At 44.1% G+C, this 27,988-nt stretch overlaps 2 protein-coding genes across 2 annotated transcripts in view; one reads left to right on the top strand and one right to left on the bottom strand.

The window, feature by feature from the left end:
* The window catches only part of T265_03290 (hypothetical protein), a gene marked incomplete at both ends in the record, with an annotated part of 60,064 nt that overhangs the window by 29,486 nt on the left and 2,590 nt on the right, over positions 1-27,988 (bottom strand). The window contains 3 exons of the mRNA XM_009167736.1: positions 127-606; positions 6,866-6,931; positions 12,046-12,306. Of these exons, the coding sequence (XP_009166000.1) occupies positions 127-606; positions 6,866-6,931; positions 12,046-12,306 (807 nt within the window). The remainder of the gene's footprint in view (positions 1-126; positions 607-6,865; positions 6,932-12,045; positions 12,307-27,988) is intronic.
* Positions 339-27,962, top strand: T265_03291 (hypothetical protein; the record flags this gene model as incomplete). The annotated part of the gene is made up of 4 exons (XM_009167737.1): positions 339-462; positions 12,167-12,300; positions 13,518-13,718; positions 27,810-27,962. 4 exons carry the CDS (start codon positions 339-341, stop codon positions 27,960-27,962), a joined length of 612 nt encoding a protein of 203 aa, XP_009166001.1.

The raw sequence follows: 27,988 nt of genomic DNA on the forward strand, positions 1-27,988 counted from the left end.
TCGGAGAACTGTTTATCGGTGACTGACAGCTACGATATGACGTATAATCATAGGGGTTATGGCATTAGATCCAACAGTCTACCAAAGTTTAACCAGGTAACTCGATACCATATACACAAAACTTACGCTTCACCGTGAGTCGAAACGTCCGAGAAATGCTGTCTGACCGCGCCATACTACCAAACGAGGTGGCTGGCACGTGTCGATCACTTGTAGAGACAATGCACCTGTATTCTCCATTGTGTCGTAGGTTTAAATCATTTAGTCGTAGCTTGGGTTCGTTAAATTGGCTCAGATCCAGCAGTCGAGTAGAAACAGAGGGAGGGATGGCATCGAAAATGGAGACCGCGGAGCTGGACGATGCGGACGAAGATGAAGATGATAATGATGATGGGGCAGAAGCTCTGATGAGCAAGCGCCGTTGGTTCTTCTCAGATGATGCACTTGATCCACTCAGCGGGCGTGAGTAGGTTACGTCCCATCGATATTGTACTGGGCCAGGGGCCACATTTGTTGTCACCGTATCACAATCAAGCACAACACTATCACCCCATTCTCGAGACGGATTAAGATCCCGGTCTGAATAGCTTGTCAAAAAGCATGGTCCTGAAAATGTCGCCAAAAAGAGAAATTTTAGCAAGAATCCTCCACTGAGATTTTAACATTGTAATACAAGTCTAGAAATCAGTCTGTAATAACCTTAGTTGAAGTAAGGGTAACGATTTCTCACATAATGAGAGACTGTGACTTACGTTAAACGTATAAAAGCAAATGGGTATTGTTTTCATATCCCTCTTGTTCAAAACTGTGGGGCGATGAGGGCCACTAATCCTCCTTATGTCAAGTTTGGTCACATGTTCACAAAAGCGACTACAGACGCATAGGGTCTTTCGCGAAGACATTATTCTTCCAGTGGAGGCGCTCGCTCCTCGAAAGAGGGAATCAGGTTGAGGACCTCTCAGAATACACAAAATGCACCATGCTTCACAGAGGCAGATGATAATTTATTTGGTAGAAATGCTAAGACTCGTTTCTTCCTACTGAATTTCAAGCGGAGAACTTGAGTATTCAGAAGCAACGTAGGAGTTAGCTAAGAACGTATTGGCGGAATTTACGACAAATATATCGTGCACACATGCGTGTCAGTGATCTAGTTCAGAATTACTGAATCAAATTGCTCTGAACATGAAGTCCAGTAGTCAGCTGTGTTTTGGCTCATTCGTGTGCTGTGTAGGCATGAAGAACGTCGAATACTTGAGGAAATGTAGGCATTCAGGGTGCGAACTGGCATGACTGTGAACAGGTTGACTTCATGAGGAAATTTTCGCAACGCACATGAACTGCACAGTGGGGATGATCATATGCACGGTGACCTCAAAGACCACATGGCCGTTTGAATCTTGCGTACGTGCGTTGTTCAAAGCCACCTTGTTAGACGGTTCCTACAAACAAATGTCCTCCCTATCCAGCTTTTGCCTCAGCACAAGTTCCCTGGTGCGAATTGACATGCTAACCTTTACAGAGACTTCAACAATCGCAGTGGTCAGTGATATACACCCGGTGAGGTTCCGACAGAATGCACAAACCACTTGACCGAAACCCAGTGAATCATTCCAACAGCATTACCTTAGCAGTTGCAAGATATTCCTACTTCTGCAAAGATTCTGTCGGTCATTTCAAACACTGCTGTAGTAATTCTGTCCAACAGAAACAACACTTCAAATGAACCATTTATCCTGCGATCCTCCAACAGCGTTTGCCATCAGGCACGATCCAGTGAAAGATCCCGTAGAGTAGAGGACACTCTCAGGAGACGAATAATCCCAAACAGGTGATGTTCGCTTTGCTGGAGAACATTGAACACCATGAAGAACAGTTCATAACAAATCTTGCTACTTCATTAAAAAATTCACCGCTCGCTCTAAACTCGGAACCGTTATTCCCACGTGTTGTCTATCGTTACGATGCGGTTACTCACTGATCTTCACAATCCGTTGGAGCGTCCAGATAGACCGCGGATTTTGTTCTTATCAAACCCCGGGACTTTGTAAGTCACTGTGTAAGCGGATGGCCATCTGTCCAATTAATACAGCACCATGTCACTAAAAACATGTCTGCATATGGTCTTACAAACACAATACGACTGGACAACCGACAGGACCAATTATAAAATAAGTAGATAAAAGGACATTAGGGTCCAACGATCATCAGTAAACGGTCGGAGCCAAGGGCTCAAACAGTGAGGAATTCGAAAATTAGCATGAGGAAGGCGTTCATTGTAATTTAAAAAGACTGTCCACAGCGGGTGACATAAGTCGAGATCCCTCATGCGGAACTTGGGTGGGTGTTTTAGAAGCCGTAGACTACCCGATAGGTTTGATGGGATTTGGGGACAAAAAGCAGAGATGGCGTTTTCAAATAGCAGGTTTAGATGGGCACCGACTCCGTTGATGTCCCAGGAGAATTACAGCAACCTATTGGTCTTGCATTTATAAACACTCCTTGGAAAAACAAGAGTGAGTCGGCTATACCGTGGGGAATCCCAACGAATTCACCTGTCAGACACAGTCAATAAGAATATGGGCAAGCTGAGAACGAAAGTAGGGGGACATCGATGAGCTGTCAACCCAAGAGATATGACATCAGGAGAGCAGCTTTTCGTGACAATGTGGCATCGAGAAAACCTGTTTTCCTCAGGGATCATTATCTTCACAGATCACTTACCAATAGAGACACAAATTGGAAAGTCGGTGAAGTCATGCATAAGAATGACATCTGCAGCAATGAGCTCGTGTGTGTCTGTGTGTATGTGTGAAGGAATAGGTAACATTGTTTTCATTGTGTGAAGTTCGGAAACCAGGGGCATAGATCAAGATGAAGGATGGCTGTTACGCCAGAGCAATTACATACTGGGTATTGGAAATTCACTGAAGAATTAGGTCAGCTGTCTGAACCAAAACAATTTCAACCGATACCTGAAAAGTTCATATAAGACAAGTTTTTCGACGAAGTAGAACCCGAACAACTAGGTAAACGTTTGAATGGTGGTTTAGGACCTCCCAGGTGAATGGCGCTGGGTTCCTGTGCATGGTCAAAGAATGGACCATCTTCAAAAGATATCCTCGCGTTTCCGAACAAACAAATATCACGAACTTTATGACAGCTTCTTGCCTTCCGTATTTATATGTAGTAGACAGTTCATGCTTGATGAAGGGTAATCATCCGAGGATATTCCATTCGTTATTCCAAGACCTAGGTTCGGTATTGGCCCTCCAGTCGAACCGAAGAAAAAGGCACAACAAGGGCAGCTGCACTACACACTCTCTTCAACATCACCCAACGTACTGAAATATTAAACGCTAGACAAACGTGTGTTTTCAATGGGTCCGGTAAAAATAGCGTGTTTACGAGTCTCTAGCTATGCAGAGAATGAAGCGCAAGAACGAACCCTCACGAAAACGAGTACCATGAAAAAGCCGCGCGATTTTCTTCCGCCACTGCGTCAGGCGTGAAATGTGCTCAGTCACCACAATAAATTGAATATCTAGAGGGTTCTCCCACTGTGATAATGCACCGCGAAATCAAGGGATGTGAATGTATTGAATGATGGTAGTGTAAACCAGGCAATTAGAAGTCTCGGAGCGATTGTAAACTCGCAGATGCCTGTCACCTGTCAAACTCCTGGTTTCCCGCGTCACTTGTATCAGAAAGCAGGTCAGCAGCGTTGACCGCAGTATGGAATCGGTAGGGTAGCATGCTGGACAGACGTAAACGACTATCAAACTATGGTTCACCACCTGAAAGAAGTAACTCTGGCTGAGGAGCAATAATTCGTTTGAGGCGCCGGGCGTTCCGCTCACATTACTCAAGCGCGAACATGTTTGCCTGTTCAAACGTAGTTTACCAGTGTATCCCGGTGGAGTAGTGGTAACATGTTCGCTCCACATGCCAGATGTGAGGAGTTCAAACCCCACGGCCATTGGATATGCGCTGATGATGAGCTCTAATGAGAGCGAAACTCGAGTCCAGTGCTCCTCCCCCTTTTGTGTGGATTCGCCAGGACGATTGCGTGAAGACGAGAGGACGATTGTTCAAACGCGATTCATGTGTGTGTGTGTGTTCTAATTAGTTTGATTGTTGCAGCGAATAGATGAGTAATCTTTTACAGCGTTGGATATAGAGTAACCCACCATTCCTGTCGAAAACAGTTTCTCATCGAAATCATTGTTCTCAAGTGTGACTACCTATGCTTGCTTATAATTCACAGACATTCAGGAAGGTTTACTTAGAATCAGGAAATAACTCGCTGGGCTGGAATCTCAATCGTTCTAGAGCCGTTCCTTACGCCAATTCTTTTTCCCAGTTTATCAATGGGTGATTATCCAACATTGTACTTCCAGAAGATAAACATGCATAATTAGAAACAACCGTAATCCTGCAAAAACTGCCAGTTATCCCGGTAGTCAGTCGTTGACGGCGATCAGAGTTACCATGTCAGTTTGTTGTGCACTTACAATCTAGCCGAAAGAGCTACTAGCACAAAGTTTAGGTTGGATACGCAGTGCTCAAAACAAGCCTACTTTCGTTGTTGTGTTTTTAACTGCCGTCATCGTGATGACAGATCAACTTTAGGAGACAGTGGTGATAAATTTGATCTACACAGATATAATCGTATCCATATGCAAACACACATACACGTGATGACGTGATTCTTGGAGGGAGGAGACAAGGACGACAGGCGCTCCCGTAACGTGCTGTCACTAGGTTACATCACGACGTGCTGAAACCGGAACAATACATCTATCTGTGTGCCGTTCTCGAAGTCAAGCTTCCTCCAGCGATGCCTCAGCACGCGCACAACCGGTCGTACAAACGTACACGTCGCATAGGGCAATACATTTATTCACAGTGGCCAGTAGCTCCTGGGCTCGAGCACAATCAGACGCTTGAAACAGACAGGCTAAATGTTAATGCAAACCATCTGGAAAACATCGAATGAAACTATCGAATCCGCCCAGCCTATCAAATACAGATTTCCCTCTAATCTGTTTCCAAGTATCCTAGGTGAGCTACACGACTGACAGTCGTTTTAATACGTCTGCACACAGAGAATGGACATGATGTCTGCAGATGTCATGACTACCGTTTTGCTGGCCTTGTGCACTCCCTAGAGTCGCGCGACTATTGTGTCAGCGTGGTTGGATTCTCCTTTGTAAGCGTATCCGTGTGTACGTATGTACGTCGATGTGGATGGGTGTTGCCACGTTGCGCGTTGGAACAACTCTGTTAAGCTGACCTGTCAAAGTGACCAGTCCTGATGCTTCCTGTTTCAGCTGTTGAGCTGACACTTTGTTTAATAATAAATGAGGCAACCAGTCATCCGCGATGCTCTTCATACGTGTCAGTTAGTCGTTGAATGACATTCCGGACAGTTTGTCGATGAGATCGCTAGATTCCGGATAAGCATAGTGGTCAGAGTGGAGACTGAATGCGGGTTGGGTACGGGTGGTGGTAATGAGAAGGTCGAAGGCAACAAGAGCCTATTCAGACCGCGCTGGTCAGTCAGTGATGACGGGAAGAGAAAGCGCATTGTAAATGAGCCGGATGTACGGATTTTCGGGTGGACTTATTGAACGAAAAAGAGAGAACATAGAGAGGTGTTGAAGCGACGCATTGGAGTGCGGATAGAAAAACAGTATATGGAAGTCACGCTACGCTCCATCATATTTTTCTTAAAAGATGGTACTTGACTGAATCACCTACCGTGGAAAGCCATTTGAAATGGACAGGAGTTATTATTGTGCCAACACTGTCTGGGGTTTGACCGCACTACCATTGCTTACAATGAATTCAAAATAATGATATGCAAACGCCCGATCGACATTGAATAAATGATGAATCCTGGTGCTGCTAAACACTCTTTTGCAAACTGAGCCGGTGATAACCGGGAAGTCATCTTAAATCCAGCTGAATCTCTTGTTCACGGCATTTTGCCAGTGACCGTTTTTCAGTTAGAGCGATACCGGAGTCTGCATGCAACACTACTCATAAGGTTGCTGAAAACTATTCGACTGCCCACGATCGGTTTCACCTTCTTGAGGTTCATCAGGTAGGCGCGGTTCCCTAGTTTTCCTCAAACTTCTGTTCTACCAAAGTCCATCCACCAGATATTGTGACTTGCAAGGTTATTGAAAGCCCTGGATATCCTACGCTTACACATGTGTACACCCGCCTGCTATAGGTAGTCCGGCAACCTCTAGTAATCGGATTACCTCACATCAAGCCGTAGCGATTGGACAGGTTGGCTTCAAACAGACGCGAACCCCGTAAGTAGTCTACAACCCCTTAGAATATTGGGGCATCGTGTGAGGTCCGATCCACATCCCTAGATCAAACGTGACTGCGATGTGAGCGGTTGCTGCAACTCTGACCCAGAAATGAGAAAGGATGCAGCAAGGATGATACCTCCCTCATACTGCGGATAGGTTTTGTGCCACTGTGGTATTTGAAAAAAAAACTGCGTTCGAAGTAAACTTCAGAAATCGCTTTACTTCTAAGCTGGTTTTCACAATATCAGATTAAGAAAGGCTTTTTAATGGTCGGCGGCGAACACTGTTCAAATGATGCGATTTAATTACGAAGACGATTTTGCATGAAACCGACATGATCATGATTACCGGATGAAAAGCAGAGGAGAAGAAACCGGCACACCCTTCCGCTGTAATGGCAGTTCATCGATCCCGTCTGGAAGGCTAATGTCGAAAAAGTCCCAGGGGCAGTTCGACATGCACTGAGCACATGCGGGTGTGGGTTTATGCATGCTCATTTGTTCAAATAGTCTGAAAAAAACTGAGGAACAACTTACCATTAGGGTTTACAACGCCATTGGGTCCCAACACACACTCGCGTTGGGCGACGTACGAAGATGGGTCTGCACAGATGTGATTAGGGATGGAGCATGAAATAAGAAAAGGAGAGCGACTGAGTGTCTAGTGGAGATTCGGCTATGCGTCTAATGAATTTCAATCTGTCGAAAGAAAAAAATACGCCTGTCTGCTAGAAATCACTAAACATTGCCCCGTGCACTATCAACCACCTGCTACCACTAAGTTAGGGCTTAAGATTAACTCGAGATCCCATTCAGCTACACAAGGGACTAAAATCCTCGTGTCTTGTGTGTCCGGGCTCACTAATATACGAACCAGCCAAAACGGTTTTGTTTAAACACTGGACAGCAAAATGAAACCGGTTAAATGAAGGAACGTGTTCTTGACCAACCTGTTATACAAAAAGCAGCAAGTATCTTAAAAGTAAAGTAAAAAGGATAATTATAAACATTCTGTGCTCCATAGGAGAGTTACAAGTCTAGGCTGGCGTGTCCAGTCGAAGGCAGACTGACAAGGATCAAAGGGGTGGATATGAAATACCGAAGGTGAACGATTAAGAAGAATCACTGTATTCATATTGTGTAACTATTTAATGCGTGAGTATCGTACGGTGGGACGAACTGCGATCGTGCGGCTGAGTGTACATCACACCAACACTATAAAATCGGCGTATGTCAAGTGATTCATTTCCTATGTGTAGACTTCTCCAGCCCCTAAACAAGTAACCTGGTGGAATTTTGCGACCTGTATCTCTTACTAAACCCCATCAGTCCTATTGTCTGGGCCAACCACTTCAATCCTCGAAGATAACGTGCGTCGATCGATGCAAGCACTGCCCCGGCGTGCTTACGTTCATATCTCCAACATTCAGCACCTAATTTCTGTACGATTACACAAACCCTTCGTATGAATTCGGATGGCCGGAAGTTGTTATCGATTAGGGTGATGCGAGCGTGACAAAAGAAATGACCACACTGACTGTTATCTGTAGGGAAGGTTACGTGACAGGAAGGCTCGTTGGCATTCTGGGACTCGATCAGAATAGATACGCGCCGATATTTCACAACCGAAAGAAAATAAGCGTCTAAAATCTAAAGTTGGACGAGTGATAGTTTCCACCTAATACGCTTCCAACAACCAATACGTCCAACAGCAAAATACTTCACACAGAATAAACTCGAACCATCTAATCTGTTAGCCAGACGATAAGTTTTGAACACTACACTTCGGAAAAAGCACCGCGCATTTGCTCTAAAAATCATAAGAATGTCTCTTCCATGTCTGTAAGATGGAACATCCGGAATTATGCTGAAATTCACGAGCTGAGATGAGGAACCGAGATCAAAACAGAATGTAATCTGGTGGTGGTACATTGCATGCAGGTGGCAGAGTTTATCTGATAAAGAAGAAGGGAATTCCCACTAAAGAACTTTCACAATCACAGGAGGAACGGAAGTCACCTCGGAGATGAGCGTACCACTTTATGGGGAAAGTACTGTTGATTCGGTTTACCCTGTGTTCGAATCACTGGACATTTACCCCAAATCCATTTGTCCGTTTGCCCACCAACCACCTGTTACAGGTGACACATGAATAGTCACGATGTCTGTATTGATGGTGCAAGACACTTATCACTACATTTTAGGCTAACTAGTGAAATACTACATGGATGAAATGAAGATATGTTGCGAAAATACCCATTTACAACTTGTTTGTGTCCCTACAATCTTCATGGGGTCACACATGTTGCACTGCATGGAGGTCAGGTGAGCTTTCACGCTTAAACACATACGGAGTCAAAATATCCACATAGTGGAACGCTCATAAAAATCCATTCTATACAGCGCATGCCCGCCGATACGTCAGGTGACAAAATAGAAACAGCTGATTCACGGTCAATTGGCACGATGGAAAAGTGTAAACTGTTGCAAATTCAGGACTAGATTGAAATGAAATGAGGATGTACCGTCCGAAATGTTGCGTGAATGGACCTTGGTGAGCTTTCAGTTTGTTCATCTAAAAAAGGGCTTCCACATAGGGTCTCCGTCCTATATGAATGTGACGTCCGGCAGATCTAGCTTATGTGGCATCAAGACCATTATCGCAAAACCACACTCCCCTTATTTATTCTGCAATTACGATGAATGTTAGTAGCTCAGGTACCGTGGGTGGTCACTGACTTGTTCGCCGAGCCGTTTGATTGTAAACGTTTTGTCACCAATCGAGGTGAAATCAACAATACACTGTACGGGGAGCGGAGTCAAGCGTAGCAGTGTCATTCATGCCACAACCGCTACTGTGAAACCGTTAGAAATTCTAAACGGGTTATCTTCGTTATTTTCCGCTCAATTTTCAAGGTTGGAAACAAATCTCACTTTCTTAATAAAAAGCTTCCTGTTGTCTTTCTGATGTGCTCATCCAACTCCACCGAGATGAACAGGATGAGGTGAACACACGGGCTAATCGTGCACCGGCATACTTACGTTTCTTCCTGACCTCTGTATAGTGAAGTGTCCAAAGAATCTCACCTGATTTGATCGACAGTGAATGTGTACAACCGCTCATACCGTTGGTCCATGCTTAGCAAAAAGTTTGAAAACCGCACAGACACACCTCCCTAGGGGAGATCGGATAAACAAAGAGATATTACGTCCCGACAGCGAAAAGGTGTTCGTAAGTTATGGTTAGGGCTAGCAATGTTATGAGTCGTGTATCACGTCTATACATGTATCGCGACATCTCGAATATCGTATCAAGTGAAACACGAGGTGGCCTGGTACAGCACACTCAGTTTCTTAAGAACATTATATATATATATATATATATATGTCGAAATCGGTCAAATTTGGATTCAAGTAGGACATAAGGTTGACAGAAACTCGGAGACTACGCCTAAGTGATGAGCCCCAAGAAGGGCAAAACCAGTCGTGGGCTGTCGAAGAGTTTCAGCAACCTTATGAGTAGTGTATCACGTCTGAAACAAACCTTCCTACATGTGATGGCTTTGATACGTGGGGATCAAGACTGCTTGTCAGTAAAAGACAGGTTAAGTGGGATGAACGACTAGGTATTGGAAATTCAAGCAGATCTTAGAAAAAGACCGAGGGCGGGAAAATCAAAAACAGATAGGGAAGAATATGTGTAGGCGCTCATTCCACCCTCAAAAGCAAAGAGAGCATAGGTGGGAAATGTTATGTTACCAGTCCCCGAGACTTCTATGCCACTGAGGAATAAAATAGATGAGATGGAGGAGAGGGGTTGGTGGACTGAGTTGATTTTGGCGTTCAATCACGGATGTGACACAGTGAGTCTTTTGAGTTGCTCATGAGAGCAGAACGCAGCAGCCTTGTAGGTTGCATTTTCATGGTGACTGAAAAACCGGCATCCCAACTCAGGAGCTTGGAGTGGCGAACCGCATGAGGCTGGCGGCAGTGCCTCCCTAGGATATAACATGAACGGTCTACGATTTATGGCTCAGTTTAGACCAGCAACTCCGTGGTTTTTGTTCACTAGTATAATGAGTTTATTTCGCTTGTGAAAATATGCTAGACAGAACTTATCTTATCTTCGTGATCAATAGTTACCCAGATAGTCTCGTACTTTTTTCGTAGGTCATGACCCAAGCCGCAATGAGTGAAAAAGTGACATTTTACTTTCTGCCCTTCGAGGTCCCTGGTGAGTTCTAGCCCAACACTCCCCTGGCACCATCACGCACGCCTCGGGTGTACATTCAAATGTTCCAGACATAACTAGCACTTGCGTCACGCGCAATCCAAGCTGTTATCCCACATCTATGAGGCTTGTCGAGTAGTCGGAAGAGACAGTAAACCTTGAAAACAACCACCCGCCATGACTTAGACCCTAAATTTGCCCCAAACATCTCGATTTGCAGCAAATTTCCCTTGTTTGAACTGTTTTGCTCTTGTGTTGCGGCTGTACGAGCAACGCGAAAGTCAAGCGGAAAATCGATCTAACCTTCCGTATCCCAAGAACTCTCAGGCGATGCGTTTATTGTTTGTACACTCCAGCAAGCGTCAACACTCCCACATATGCGTGGTGTGTCCTACCAAGTGGATCCTGTTATGCTGGGCGTCTTCCTTCAAGGTTCGACATATCAAGCAGGACAGTTCGAATGTCAGTCTGATGTCCCTCAAGCGTGAGACTATAAACTGTACGGTGAAAACGCACGGGTATGAGGCCATAAAACAAATTAGGGTGGCCACGTGGACGCCACTTCCCATGAGTCAAACTTGACCAGAAGCGCCATGAATTATGTTGGTTTTCGTATAGTTTACGGTCACTCAGCTCGTACTACTCTAGTTTTTCCCAGTGATTTCAACAATCGTCGAGCATATCATGGAATACCATACAAACAGGAAAACGATAAACGTCATTTCAGTCATATGAATCGTCAGACTTGTTAAAAATGATTTCAACACCGATTAACGACAGGGCAGAAAAAGCCTTCACCGTCTGCCACGAGCTCCAAACATCTTTACATCACACGACTGGAGTAAACATAACGCATGCGGAAGACATGGATACCAACACTTGTGTAAACTCAACAGTTTTGCGGGAATCGGTCGAATTGTGCTCACAGAAACCGCGTTTCCACGACGCTGGCAGTGTGGTTACGAAATTCAACCAGACGGACTAGTCCGGCACTGTTCGAACAGTTCATCCACACTGACCAGCACGTAATGTTGACAGTAGTGTGTGCACCTCACTATTATAGGCATAGACCAGAATGGACGAACCCGCAGTTACTACGGCGTCACCCAATATTGCTATTGTTGACATGACACATGTTGGTTGGACTTTTGGTGTTTGGTTTGCAAACCTGCGCTTTACAAATGTGGAGTGAAAAAAACAAAGGGAGCAGTGTGCTGGCAGACTGTCACTGCGCCAACTGCCTGTAACGTGTGTTGCACCGGATTCCAGCCACCATCACCAGTGTAAATAGACACAAAGGTCAAGGACAAGAGGATGTACCAGCTAGTTGATTGCCTGTGCGCTGTGAATGGATACATCCGATCGAACCGTTTGACCGGTCCACAGTCCAAAGAAACAATTTCTTAAACAATACAAATAGCAAATTCACGTCACAACAACATCTGACTTACAAGTGGAATAGGGTATTTATTGGTGCGGAACCTACCTAACACGCGGACGGCAATCTCGGCAGAATTGCGCCCATATCCGTCCACCGCCTGACAAACATAAAGACCAGAGTTCTCTAACGTGGCTGCACGAATATAAAACCATTGTTTTTCCGACAGAACAATGGTCGGTTGATCTGAATGGATCCACGAATAGAAAGGAACATCGTAAGGGCAAGTCAAATTCAGGCTCTGTCCCACGCGTATTAAATAGCCACGGCGTAGAGGGGCTCGAGGTACAATGGAATCTGGAGGTGGGTCTACAAGAGAAACGGTAGAGAACGGAATCGGTAAAAATAGGCAAGAATTTCACAAGATGTGAAATAATGGACAGAGTTATTAATCTACACTGATAAAAAAATAATCCAATCAACTTCACTCACTGGACTGCGTGTCATCGTGAGGTCGTGGGAAGTGGAAAACCTGACACCGGCAACTGCCCAACAGGCTGTGATACTAGGAGAAAAATACGGAAGGGCTGACATGTCCGTTTCTATTAGAGAGTTCCCAGAATTAACCAGCCTGATTCACAGAACAGTGTCGGAGAAAAACTGGCTGTGTCTAGGCTGGTTGATAGGCAGTCACGGAGTCTAGATAGAAAGTAAACATCTGCTCCGTTCCAGCCCACCAGACGAAAAACGTGCTTGGTAGCACGAACCACAAAGGATCTAGCCTAAAACCACCTAGAGTCACGCAAACTCATTCACTGTAGGTCAGGAGTGACATCGCCAACCGCAGTGTAGTTCGAAATAGTTGTTTAGACAGGATAATCCCAATAAAAAAATAACATCAAGGGGTTGGAAGTGGATAAAATTGGACCTTAGCCAAACCCATCCCACAGGACTTCGTACGAACTCGAGGTGATTCAGCCATGCCATCCATCCAGGCCGTAACGTAGATGAGTGTTTGACGGGTTCATGTCAGTACTGACAAAGTCGCTCATTCGTTAGTCTGATAAAAAGCATTCAAGTGACAAACTTCGTATTGCAGTGCAGCTGTATGACAGTCTATGTGTAGGGTTGTGAGTAGGGGAGAGAGAGATATATAGAAGGACCAGGAGCTACATCAGTCGACTGACAGTTCTCGCTAGGTGACGATAAACAACAGGAAACCGTACGTAGTAGTGCGTGTGCCTCCGATGACAGCTGGCCGAGACATTGGATGTACACAAACAAGTGATGGCAAGCATATGTCTATCTGGTCAGCGTAATCTAGGAATGGAGTTCACGTGCACATCATCGCGACCCTTCACACCTGCTACACAATAATGATGAAATAAAATATGAACATTGGTAGGCGCGCTACTGCTCCAGTTGCAAAACCGCTTCCACAGTTCGTGTGCGTGAAGAGCTATCATCCATTTAGAGGAATAAGAGTTCATCTATGTTGGTCTACTTCACGGTCATGCATAATCGCATTTCAAAACGGTTCAGTTATATCGAAAACTTACTGTTTTCACTACCTTTTTTAGTTACTGGTAACTATTAATTCGTACTACTTCAGTGCTCAAGCTGAGAAGAGTATTATCTCTTCACAACCCAGGGAACAGTTGAGAGATCAAGTCCTCAGTCCCGGAAGACAACTATCGATGATAAAAGACACTGGTCGAGGGCTCCTAATCAATAGGGTGTACATGTGGGTCTATTCAAAAGAGATAGCTTTACTTTCTATTGTAATTGTAAAACCTCGCGTCACAGAGAAGATCATTGCTCGATTATATCATTCTTCTGCCAATGTGCCGTCCTATTATCTGCACCGTGCATTTCTCAGAAGTGAACACAATTGGAACAGTTCACATCTTACAAGCAGTTCGATGCGAAAGTGTGGTTTTTATCTAGCGAAATAAAAAAATCCTATTGTTATTGGATGGATTGGTTTATATAGGCGCTTACTTGCGAAGTTATACCGTGTAAATAACTAGTTGGGAGAAAGAAATTTCCTAATTGGGACGAAACTGTCGATAACCAGAAACAGCACAGTGCAATACAGGGAACCACTGATTGAAAACTGCACTGACTTCGTCAGTTTTATCGCCTGACCATTACGCTATGGTTGATTGCCGAAGAGACTTTAGCCAAGTTGGGTATGTGTCCTTAAATTACCAGCTCAAGACCAGATCACATAGGCAGCCACGGTCAAATGCGTAGGAGCAAGTGATGCTAGGATAGGTATTGTGAAGACCGAAAGACAACGACTCGAGAATGTGTGCACGTGGAGATCACGATCTGCTAGGTAAACAAACAGCACCAAGGAAAAATGCAAGCGAATTAGCCCAATGTAAATGTAGCAGCCTCCAGTCGTAAGCCACACTTCATTAATTGATTTATCGACTTATCCATTGATCTGGTATTGTTTACTTGTTGCAGAGTTTCTGGTTAATTTACGCAAACAAAGAAGCAAACACTTCCACTATCTCCATGAATGGATCACTCATCAGGAGAAAATCAGCTCCTTCGGGATTGCACTACCTTATGCAAAATGTGGAGACCACAGAATGATACTATTTGTAGTATAGTTAATATCACTATGTGAGTGAGTGCAAAAAGCCGAGACTGTTAGAAGTGACGTGATCGGAACTACTGACGTGTTACGAAACCATATGGAATTGTACAGCATGTGAGGAACAAGGCTGTTCCACAACCCACAACACAAGAAGTACAATAGATACCGGTTTGTAAAACAACAAAGTGTGATGCACACTTGTGACTATCGCGACCACCAGACACCGAAAAGTCGAAAAAAGTATGAAGTTCAAACGACGTCAAGATGAACCAGACCGTCCACTTCAGTGTTCGAGAGAAGCCGCAAAAAATGCTCTAGATAATATGCCAAAGGTTGTAGTCAACCGGTCAATACTCAATCTCGGTTTGAAAAGCGCCAGTCGCTGAGTCAGTTCTACATGCGCTGAAAGATAGTCAGAGGTTACAGCTGAGGCCATTGTGTCATTGTCAAAAGCGAAAGATAACAGGCCTGCTTGATTCCAAAAGTAACATAATCTAATTCAACTTAGTTTATGTGGATTCCGGTAAATAACAATTGGGCTATTTCCTTGAATTTAAGAACAAGACGGGACGGGACCCATCTTGCTGCATTGCAGTTTTCAGTAGGCATGTTTAGTGAATAAAAGGACGGATTTCAATCCTAGTTGATGGAATTTCCATCACGTTAAAACACCGGTTGGGAGCGATTGAGTAGTCATCGCCTCAAAGAGGTTTCGTAAACAACAGATCCAAACCTTTTCGAAACAAAGACCAGTTCCTGGAAACATTACAAACGAGAGATTCAGCTGGGATCCAGGTGAGTCTCTCGCAAAAACCAAATTAGTTTGCAAATGAGCGTATTTCGCTAAGACCAGCTCCAGTTCTCGGGTTAGTTAGCTGAAAGGGGAATTACGATAACAATGTGCTATTATTTAAAAATAGAAATAGGGGGACCTAAGCTGTGGCACTTGTGGGATAGTGGTTGCTTAACGCTAAGGGTTCACGAGACTGAGATCCTAGCAGAATGTTAAAGCACATATGGAACACCTATGAAATGATGAAAAAGGCGGGGGGTTGCTCAAACCAAGAGCCTCTCGATCTAAAAAAATGATTGTGACAATTTGAGCGTCCAAAACCTTCCACTGTTTCAAAAAGCACGCAGTGTATCACCTATGGTCGGAGACCTTCAAACCAAATACTGCCATAGTTACCATGCTCTAGAGAGAACCGATTTATTCGCCCTTATTTTCATGAAATCCCGTCGAAACTCAGAAATATTTGCCCATGTGTATTTTCCTCTGCGTCATCTTCTAGACCGTACCTTTAAGAGTTCACCGATTAGGGAGGAAGTCGGCGGTGAGGACAATTTTCCTGGCGTGATAATATGGTGATGTTGAAGATCCGTGGCCATTTCTAAAGATTCTACCTGTATTTGCTTTTGGTTAACTAAAAGAAATACTTCAACAAAGAACTCAACCACATCTAAGTGTAGGGTCACTAAGAACCGCATCCGGTTCACCTGAACAGTCGAATGAACGTTACGCATTTGTTCTGTTGACCATACCCCATTCCGTGGTAAGCTGCGAGTGGCAAAGTTCTTAATCTGAAGACTCGACTGATTGACACGTTTCAGGAGTTAGTGACTGCTTGGGAAATATTGTAATCTTATGTACGAGAGCATGTGGGGGAAGTTAGCAGTCCTTGCTTTTGCCCGGGAAAGCGAAACCGTTTGCTATTTGAAACCCTTGGTTTCTAAGGACTGAATACCTGAATACCTGAATAATTTTAACTGGTAGCCTAACTTCATTCACAATATATGGTATCGTACTTTTTATTAAAAAATATTTCATCCTGTTTTACATCATCATATTGTAGTTAATATGCATCCCATGGTTGGCACTAATAATCTGGACGTGCCGAAATGTTAGGATGTTATAAGATGTCATAAGCGCAGGCCTTGAGTGTGTTTTATGAGCGGTTCGGGCTACCCGGTTGCCCTCTGGGTCCCAAGTATTTAGGTGTTGAGCATGCTCACGTTCGCTCCTGTTCGACCCCCGGGTACAGGATGCCAAATCGCATGTTGCAATGCTACTGTAGAAGCCCACAGGCGTAGTTCGATATGAAAAAAGGTAAAACAAGAGACAGATGGTGGTCCACAATATATGAGAATGTACTCCCCCCCCCCCCCCCGCCTTGCTTGTTATTAAACATCTCATCGTCACGAACGTCACTGAGACCCGTATTCTATATAGGTTGAACTGTAAACTGAATATAATCCAAAGAAAACCGCAGTCCTTCTCAGATTGCTCACATACGTTAGTGATAACCCTGGATGATGTTTCACTGTGAGACAGGATTAAATGCTGGGAATCCCGCTGTCACTTTTGATGTCAAAAACGTATATTAAATTTAAAATATTAACAAACCATTTTGAAGTGCGTATCTCATTCAATGGCAGATATAAGCTCAAAACGAGACATATCGATTAATATAGTCAGACAGTCTGGGTCAAAGACAGCTGAATGAAAGTGTCTGAACTGTTTGCATTAGTTAAAAACCAACACCATTAAATTACAAAAACATAGTCCATATGAAGTGGCCTATATGATCCTGAACGATAGATGGAATGAAACCATCAGCTCTGTTGATACAAAAGTCGAGCCTTGTTAAATCCTTTGGCGATATATTGAGCAATCGTTCCCGCCGGTCCCCTAGAGGAACATAATATTGAATGAGATGATTGGTTTTTGCTTGTACATGTGCCGAGGATCATTGGGGATCTGACCACTTGTGGATGGTCAGATGAGTGCTTCCAGCATTTCACGGAGGACACATAGTGGTTACTAAGCCCCAGGTTTGCCGGCTTTCAAGTGAGAATCATAAGAAAGAAATAATCTGTACTGGAAAAACAACCCACTAGACCTTTCGTCCCGAAGGGGAGTCATTTGGTGGATGCCAAGATTCAACGTTCGCATTCCTATCTTCGATGTCATATGGCCAACAACCACACTCAAAGAGAACGGCTAGATAAGTATCGGGGTATTGAAAAACTGAGAGCAATCATCTATTCCCAAGCAGTCAGAATTCCAACGAATCTTGACGAATGAGCTCAATCCATTAACACCACATATGCTATGCGCAAAGTGAAGCCGGTGGCTGCCTCGTATTCAAAGTCTGAACCTGAATGTCAGGCAATCGATCCACTTGATTCACTCCAGTCAGGACGAAAGGTGTAGTACGCCCTCTTTTCAAGACGAACTACGTACACCCTCCTAGAACACTGGATAACCGTTTTTACGAGCTTGAGAAATGTCGAAAATGAAGCCCTTGATGCCTTTATTCATACTCATGAAGGAAACCAAGTTTACATTCTACTGGCAATTGAAAAATGTAGGGTGAACAATGAATTTTCGAAGCTGTGACCATATTGGTAGGTGGCCGTAAGTGTGCGACCCAGAAACTTGTGTGAAGACCCACAGTTGATAAGTATGGATCCATACCTTACCGAGCCACTGGTGTGATTACTACTAAGAGGTCAACAGTGCGGTAGGTCTCATACTAGCAACGACAGCATATGGAGTAGGAAGTATTAGCAAACGAAGAATGAAACTACAGACCCATGCAGTTCCAACGGACAGATAAATCGCCGAACCGAGAGCAGAACAAATGCAGCATAGAGATGTAGTAACGAAACATATGTTGGTCTTGTGCAGATGTGTGTGTGCGTGGTTGCACTGGCATGAGTCTAGATGTACAGAGGGTTGACAACCGGAACAGCACATGCTTGTGACAAACAGGAAACAGGATTGGGGAGATGAGGATATCAGAAGTTGGGGTGACATGTAGCGATTCCCGACATCTGTTGGAAGAGACGAGTATCGAACGCGACAAACCGGAGCTAAAGAAATATGCCCGATCGGTGGATGAACAGAAATCTAGAAATACCTATGAAGCAACTTTGCCAAATAGTGTTGAAAATGGAATGATATTGAAGCTCAACAATCCTCATTTGGGTGATCATTTTATCAATCAGTGTTGAAAATGAAAACGTATTGGGGTAAGTTGTTTCTGTTCTATGAGGTTTAAACTCGATTTACTGGTCTGGGTATAAGTCCGAGTCCGTCAATCAAACAAAGCAGACCAATGTGGTCGGACATAGCTAGTCAGTCTGTAAAGTCGCTGCATAGTAATGGTCGTCTGCATGCAACCTGCAAACAAGCATGGACAAATCTGCCCGCTGCATCTGTGACAGTGAGCATAGCTGGATGTAGACATACTGAAGTGTCAATCAAAGGATATCATCATTTAGCATGTGATGCCTACAACAATCCACCTAGCGCGACAGTATGCGAGTGGCGACTTTCTGTTGTTGTACCTGTATGAGGGTAGGAACGAGACAACACATGTTGCTGGACTCTGGAACGAAGTAGACGCGGTCAAGGCCTGTACGGATACTCTAGCGTGTGTGTTCATTTCCAAATGTTCTATTTGGAGTGCATAGTGGTCCCTGGTATGTGCACCAACAGAATGAATGTTTCGAGGAGTGACATACACAGGAAAGGCTGTACGTATAGGGGGAATCATCAAACACAAATTAATCGCAGGATCCTAACCCCATAACCTTAAGTTCAACGACGCAGCGGCGGTAGACGTTAGGAATATTCACAAACACGCGGCCAACCGTGATTTACGAGTAGTAATTATCATTTGTGGATAGAAATGAAATCTCTTACGTCCGAATCTGGGGTAACATTGGACGAAAATCTCTTCATCTCGGTGAGAGAAAAGTTCGAAGCTCTGAAATTGTGGTCTCTGAAGTGGGGGGGGGACTCGCGTCGATTAATCAAACCATAGTTTTGAACTACTCTCTGACTATCAATAAATACTAATCTTACTTGTTATGAAATACCAGACACGATGGAATGACAACATTCTTCGAACCAAAATCCATCACGAGTGGCTTGCTAGCCTAAAAATAAAATTTTGCACAGTAATACGAGATTTTTGGTGCAAAACTTCGGAAACTTCTACTTTTCGTGGATAGTCTCACAGGGAAAAACAAATCCTTCTGCAGGCAACCTCAGTGCAGTATAAACGATATCAGAAGTTGGTAGGCGTTATTTGAAACTCAGACCGTTAGCTCTGATGACCTAACCTACTTTGATGAGGAAGAACACACAGGTAGTAATCCCAAACATCATCAGTTGGATTAAGGAGGAGGATGAGTTATGTGACGCAACACTACCACTTCATACATGGTGATCCGGCTATTCTGAAATCTTTGACAAATAGTGCGAGAAAACTTGGAGATTGAATAACTTTCGACCATTACTAGAATCTTATAAAGCAGAGCAGTTCGTGGGGGTTAGAGTTAACAGGCGAGCAGTAAATAGAAACAAAACACCCTTTTAACGTAGTGTAAATGAGCACGCCAGATTAGTTCGTGTATTTCGCAGTCACAACGGTTCAAAAAATACTGAGACATCTGATGAATTCGGACTGAAACCTCGCGCCGCGGACAATAGCATTACCCTGGCAACCTAGCGGATGGAATAAAATTATTCGAAGAAGAAAGACCCATACGGTGTTCGCTTTTGTGCAAGGGAACCGATCCAACATTTGTGCGACTAGTAAGGACAGTTTGCGGCACCGCGGTGCTTAATACCACTACATAACCAGTTATCTCTTCGAATAAGGAACACCGTAGGATATGGACCAAGCGTTCCCAGTTGGAGAGTGGCCTTTCTTAGGGTTTTTCTTGATTCGACCGTACGAATAAACACCTTTATGCGTAAATGAGGTTTTTTGGAAAATGCATTGGAACGCTGAGGCTAGCTCAGTAGTGCTTTCAGACACCCATCTATGAGACATGCAAGAGAACGAGGATCTTTTTGGATCAGTCGAACTGACACGTGCTGGTGTGAGGTCATCAGAGGGAGGAGCAGTCATCATTTGAATTCCACTTGACCTCATCCCCCCAACTAAATTATTGCAGCACTCACAACCCCACAAAGACCAAGGAAAATCTAACGATGGCACCCGAGGTGAATCATCAATTCAAGCACCCTGAAGTGGAAAATTGACGGACCAAACCCGATCAGAATTAATTTGAAACTCTCCCAATTCACCAAAGCAAGACTTTGACAATCACACTAACCGACAAGAGCCGTTAATTGACACTCAACACTGATCCAGTGTGATAATCTGAAGAGGACTTACTGATTGTTTCCCCGTTTGTCTTATAACCTGGCCACTTTGGTGACCTGCTCACTTGGCCTGATGAAGCCTTTGTGTCAAAAGCGAAACGTTGCCCAAATAAAAACTACCGGTTGTTTACCAAGCTCTTCTGAAACGATGACTTCTCAATCGGTTTCAAACTTTTTCCCATTGGTTGAGAACGAGAATCTATTTAATCGTTCAGGAAAGCCGTCACTGTGGTCAAAGTTAGGACAACTTCGTTGAGAAGCTATCGCTTTGGGACCATCACCCCCAATGGAACCACATTAACATCCAGATCGGGAATTGTGCATGGTCTCATTGTGAATATTTCCATTTTTTTCACACACCCATCAAAAAGCGTCTGCAGTTGTGTCATTGCAAAATGAAGGGTTTGTCGTTCGGAAATCGGATTCAATAAAATAACGCTCATTTAGAGTGAATGATCACAGACGGCGCGCTGTAACACCGCGACTCGCAAACAGACGGACGTAAAATAGAACCCAGATTGCAGGCGTGCATTCCACGTTTCAAACTTAATTGCAGTACACCCAGACATAAGAAATGCAAGCACACTACTATCACACCATCATCACAGCCAGGAGGGTTCCTCATTAGGAAGGAGGATACCGGTAGACCTGGTAATTAAAACATCCAACTTTTTGGATTAGCCAAGTATTATCAATCCCCCAACTGAAACCGGTTTGTTTTATTTGGTTGATCCTCCCCTATGGGACCCACCTGAAAGTGTCGAGTAAATCTCCCATGATGGTCATAAGCACTGAAAGAAATTTCAAGAGACCTGTTCGGAAATGAAAAAGAGCTAGTACGGAAGTACACTAGAAGTGTGTTCAGTCTATAGAGTTACATTGAATTTCTGATAACTATTGAGATTTACATGCCTAGTGTGGCATCACATGGTTATCTAGTTGAAGGTTGAGTAATTGGGACCACCAGAGAGTGTGGTCATGATTTTTCAAAAAATTCATCTGTCACTCACAAGGAGTCACTCCTCACGAGAGAGTACCATTCGGTATAAATCACCATCATCCGACTCACGATATGCACTTCAGTACAAAACCTCCCAAAAGAGACCATTACTGGTTGGTCTTTTTCGATATTCCCTTCAGAAAAGGATGAGTTGTCCTAGACCATCACTAATAATCAAGTCCAACTTATTTCCCAATAATGTATGCTACTGCACTGAGGTCAGCAAACTGGCCAGCGCGGCGTTTTGCAACACTTTTGGGGAACAAACTTTACAGAAAACTGTAGAACGATAGTTAGATAGAGTGGAAATGCCCTCAAAATCGAAAGAATCTTCAAATGGATAGCATAAGGTGGTTTCCTCAAGAATCAGATGTATCGGTATACACTGTGGTGGGATTACGGCACATTTACTGGTTTGTTAACCTCCTGCGGATCACTTGGAGAAGCCATCATCATCAGCTGATCCATACTGGGAGGGCAGATCAACAGTCGTGACCCTCTAGCAAGAGCATTATCTAAGAACGCACTTTTAACCGTCCTTCTCAAGTTGCCTTTTAGGTTGTCCCCGCCATATAGGCCACACAAAAGGTGGTATCTTTTAGAAGGGACCAAGCCTGTGACAAAGGCAATGACCGCAATTAGTCATATCTGAAAAGTGGATTTTATAGAGGCGAGAAACTAGCGTCCATGTATCATGTGAATACACTCATGTGAGGGAAGCAGTTTTGTACGCATTCCATTGGTCGGATACACGCACGCATTTTACACCCTACTCTTTTTTCGTAGAGGTTTCTGACCAGTCTGGACATCCAGGGAGGTTTATATTGCGCAGTATGTCGAACTTTACGTCGAATCTTAAGGGATCAGGGTACACGAGGAGTAGCATCTTCTGCCTGGAAACTTAGTGAGGGACTTTTGTGTCAGCAACTGGGTAGAAGAATGTCAGAAAACCTCGCGTTGTACTATCACGGGACCTAGAAATATTATTCAGGACTGAACGGAACCGTACCAGTGAGGAAGGTCAAGTGGTGTTCAGCTAGGCTGATGATATTCAATGCGCTCCGAATTGAAAAGACTCCGCCAAAGGACCCTTCTCTTTCAGCCACTTGAAAACAGTCTTCAAGGAATCAACCAAACTCACTGCAGTGAAGCAAGATCTCGAGAACTAGCGAATTCAGTTGGCAAACTCTGAAAGAGAAAATGTGCAATGGAGGGCGAGGTTCGTTGGCGAGATTATCTCCCACAATTACACTACCCCAACACTGTGAGAGACGAACCATCCACTCGGATCACAAATCTTCAATTCTTACATCTGGGTGGAAATACTCATATATGTCACAAATGAAAGTAGCACGCGACTTTACAGATGGTTGGTTTTGGGTGCCCGGTCATATCACGTAGAGGTATGACATCATCTAAGTCCCAACACAATTGTCGTTTCTGATAAGCACTTCTCACTAGTTATCCGTGAGAATTACCCATACTTTTGAGGCCATAAATGGTTCGGTACCTCCAGCAAATGTACAGATCAGACAGCAAGACGATGTTTAAAAACTTTAAAGGTAAATTATTCTTTCTACGCTACGAACTCCCATGATACGTAGAACCATTTCGAATAGAATGCTCACTTCCAAAAGTCTGCTGGTTCTAGTAACAGACTAATACAAACTAAAAGGTCCATTTAAAATTGTGTTGAACCACAATGCACCAGCGTCAGGGCTGCCATCCAGGGAACGCATTATGAGTGAAAGTGTTGAGAACCTAGATACCGTCGACAATCGAATTAATTTCGAACACAAAAAGATGGCCAGTCGCATGCAAGCGCAGCCGTTCATCCGGTGGAACCAAATTTGGATGTGACGGAGGCTAATCTGCATACCAAGATGTTTGTATCGTTCACGAACAGAAATGGTCAAATTTCTCCTTGCACCCCCTATTCGAGCTACTTACAAGCAACGCCTCGTCGCGGGACGTCTTCCTAGCATCATATAATAATATAAAAACATTTTAGTTGATAGTTTCAATAGATGCTTTCAATGCCAGAGCTTCACAGCAGTACAGTTTTTAATATGTGATGCAAGTAGGCACGTGAGAACTTCTCATTTACTATTCACCTGTGTGTACTGCACGTGAAGAGCATAGAAAATTTGTACTTCCATTGGCTTACCGTGAGCAGCTGATGAGTGACGTGATCTGCGTTGTAATGGCACTGCGTGAGACTGAGTATATCTTTATTGACAAATACACTGACCAATCAAAATTAGTATGTTAACTGTGTGAAAAGCTAGGAGAAACCTCAGTACTACGAAAATTCAAACAGTAGACATGACCCATCCGTAAAATGTTTGTTGAAGCAGGAAGTGACATTTTCTCTGGTACTCTCACCCTCTGGATGTTGCATACCACCTCAGCACGACGGTACTGCAGCATTCCACTTGCGTAAGCGATTTGACGGAAACCATCCAGATAAACAAAAGTCACCTTAGAGAACGACCAAAAATAAGGTGTCCCACCAAGAGGTATGTGCTTAGGTGACTTCTTATTAATGCGTGAACTCCAATTCTTATTAGGCGTTTATTAGTGACGTATCGGTTACAGATGCTCCAGTTTCTTTCAGAAATGGTGGAGGGAACTGGGAGGAAGTAGCTATATACTGTAGTTGATGAGAATTAACAGTGTCGGTGAAGGGCATCGCTTTGAAGTGGAGTGGGCTGACCTCTCTGTTTGAGTTCGGAGGTCACTCTGTTATCAAAATGCCAGTGTCTGTGTGCGTAGGCCATATCGGTCATTAACTACAAGCATTGCATTGTCTCGGTCTGAAATCTTCATCCAGAGATAGAACAACCACTCAAGCAGCTGTGTGTGTCTGTCTTGAGTTTCGTTTGCCAGGAACTCACAATTCGACAACTTTGGGTCTGTTCCTAATTCAAAGTTGACCGAAATGGTGGGTTTTACGAGGCCTTCTATTCTTCGGAGTGTTGAGTACTTGGACGTTCCTTTAAAGTTTCTTGTTCTTCTCTACCCAAAAAAAAGTCATCACTACCAGTTCAGGCCCAAAACGATTCGTGGACACTAACGGAAAAGCTCCGCATTCGATCCCCTCATGATTTTCAGATCTTGACCAGTACAGGAGTAACGAGTGAAGATCCGATTACGTCCTTAACAGACAGGATGATGCCACATTAGCATCGGAGCTCACGGAAGATGGTAACTATCCACATGGTCTTCACTATTTGGGACTTGAACAGGAGTCCAAAAAATATTCATTTCAAACGCGTCGATTAGTGCATCTGCAAGCGGTGCGTGCGAGTCTAACTTCAAATCATCTTGGAGTGGAAGTGATGCACGCCGAATTTGTCAGGCAATGCCTTCGTATATCTCAAGGGCCCTGCTTTAGCAGAACTACACTGCCAGCATTCTGAAAGCCAGTGAAAAATCCACTTCGTGTGAAAAGTTTTGTCATCCGATTTGGTACGAAGGTTAGTCAAGCTGCGGTTGATTACACTACCGTCACTCGCATCCCACGTAAGCGTCTTGTTTTCAGTAAGAACTTGAGGAATCACCATCAACATATCCACAACAACCTCACACGCTTCCTGTAAAGATGAAATCAGAAAAAAATATACTAGAATACCTTTATTCAAAGAACCGGACTCCCAAGTATGGAACACACCATTAGAACTGATTGTCTGCCAACACCAACAGCCAATTGTCGTTCCTGCTTAACTCATTGGCTTAAGATGGTACTCTTCTTGTTCGGACAGCTGTACGGATGCCATGGGTCAACGGACGATCAACGTGTATGTGGGTTAGTGGGTTTAGAGGGACAAAGTAACCAATTTGTGGCGTCAAGATCCGGCTGTCATGAGTCCTAATGAAACTAACCCAATCTAATAAGGAGAGTCCCATCTGCCAGAGAGAAACAGATGTCTCACTCAACTTCCGGAGCAGGCGCTGGAAAGCTCGCAAGTTAGATTGACCAGATGCCACTGTTAGCTACCGGGAGAAAATAAGTCATCTTGTCATAATCTGTAGGCTGACTGCGTTCGCCTGCCATTTCGCAGGACTACGTGACGAACCGGTGTGGCATTCCTTGACTTCTTTAGCAAGTAACGTACCTGGAGCGGATATAATTAACCGGAAATTGCTCACTGGTGTCAGAGTAGGATATGAACCGCCTTAACGCTTCAACTTCCCCAACGGTCGACTCACGTGGACGCCATCGTATATGCATACGTACTTGGTGACTATGTCGGATTGGTAACGTGCACACACCAGGGCATGCAAGCAAACATATATCATGCCAAAACCGTCATAGCCCACTTACACCCAACAGACTACCACACACCCACAAAGACAAAAGAGGATAAAACACGACCAGAATGGAAAACCATAAACTACATTGACATTGACAGCGCAGTGAAGGGCTTGGAGCCAAACCGAAGGACAACCGGATGGTTTTGTCAGGCACCGGATTTATTGGCCAGTCCATCACGCCAAGCCTATGTGACCACCATTCCACTCACTACTATCACATCCGTCTTTGTACACACGAAACGCACTGGGTGGGGACTGTTTGTGGGGCGGCCGTGAACAACCACCGATACAAATGCAATCCAATCAAGAAAAGGGTCAAGGAAAGGGTGTGTGCGTACTTGACAAATAAAAACATTGCCAGATATGTCCTAAGTGATCATTAGGGGCAACTATTCCATGTTAGAATAGTGCGCTGAGTGGCAACCGGTATTTGTTGTCCTAGAACTGTAAAGGTTCACATTGACACACTACTCATAAACAAACTGATCATGTTCTATGGGATTGTGAAAGAGAAAAGTGGTGTGACAGCCGATCTTACCTATATACGGGTATTTTTTTCATTTGACATATTATATATTGTCCGATTCCACCGAATTGTTTTAGCAGCTTTACAGTAAAAATTGTGCAGTTGACAAGTAGAAAGGCTAACAAACCACTGTCCAAATTCTATTCATGAATTCCCTTTCAAACAGTTCTCGTAGGTGTGGAGATTTCTGTAAACCAACCAGGAGGTTGACCGCTGATTTCGACATATCAGTGGGACACAACAATAGTAAAAGGAAGTCTTCCCACTGCCCATAAACAATAAATAATCTCGTAATACACTACTTATAAGGTTGCTGAAAATGCTTCCACAACCCACGACCGGTTTCGCCCTTGTTGGGGCTCATCAGGTAGGCGCAGTCCCCAAGTTTCCGTCAACCTAATGTTCCATTTGAACCCCAATCGTACATCATAAACAAGAGATTCAGCCGGGTCCGCTAATAAGTAATCTCGCCGGAGAGGAAAGTATTATACAAGTCGGATGAAACTTCACCTGAAAATCCTCACTCGATGAGAACCGAAGCCAGATCATGTAGCATGAACTCTGTGTGTGTGCGTGTGTGTGTGTGTGTGTGTGTGTGTGTGTGTGTGTGTGTGTGTGTGTGTGTGTGTGTGTGTGTGTGTGTGTGTGTGCGTGAAAGTCAGCGGTGCCACATCCCGTTTACAAGTATGAGTTAATCACACAGTCACACGTGGCCACACGATAGCGTTCGACAAGTAGTCGGAACACCAGCAGTGGAATTTCCAGATATGCACACCACTAATGAGTCTCAGCAAGAATCGAATAGCTGAACCGTTCTACGGCCTTCCAGCATACACTGAGTTCACCTTCAGGACGAAACCTTGATTCAAAACGACTTCGAGGTAACCAAAGGAGTGATAGAAGGATAGGATGAAATGAACTCATGAATATTTGACTGAAATCACGTATGGTTATTCATATGCGGAGACCTGACATTACACGCGTTCAGTTTGCATAAGCTGGAGTAAAATTCTGTGCGCAGTATGAGTTGCGCCAGTTGGAGTTCCCAAAGAAACAAGACTAATTACATACGTGTATGTTATTTAGCCAGAATACCCATTGCATGAAATAGCGGCAAGTGAATTTGAAGGGGCGGAAGCTGGAAATTGTATTCGGCCACAACCTCTTCCAAAGTATGTCTCCCCCCATCCCAGAAAGTTGACAAGAAGCAATATCCAACGCCTTCTTTCTTTAGCCAAGTCCACAACACAAGATTGTCGGATCCTCTGAACTCAAACCTAACGTTACAGAGAGGGAAGATTTGAAGGAAACACTTAACGCCCCATTCACGTTGAGATGCAGATTTGACACTGCCCACGTTCGTACAAAGCAATGCTCTTCAACTTGAGAATTGCACCATGAAGGAGTCGGCTG

The sequence above is a fragment of the Opisthorchis viverrini genome (assembly GCF_000715545.1).
Source record: "Opisthorchis viverrini unplaced genomic scaffold opera_v5_47, whole genome shotgun sequence".
Taxonomy (NCBI): domain Eukaryota; kingdom Metazoa; phylum Platyhelminthes; class Trematoda; order Opisthorchiida; family Opisthorchiidae; genus Opisthorchis; species Opisthorchis viverrini.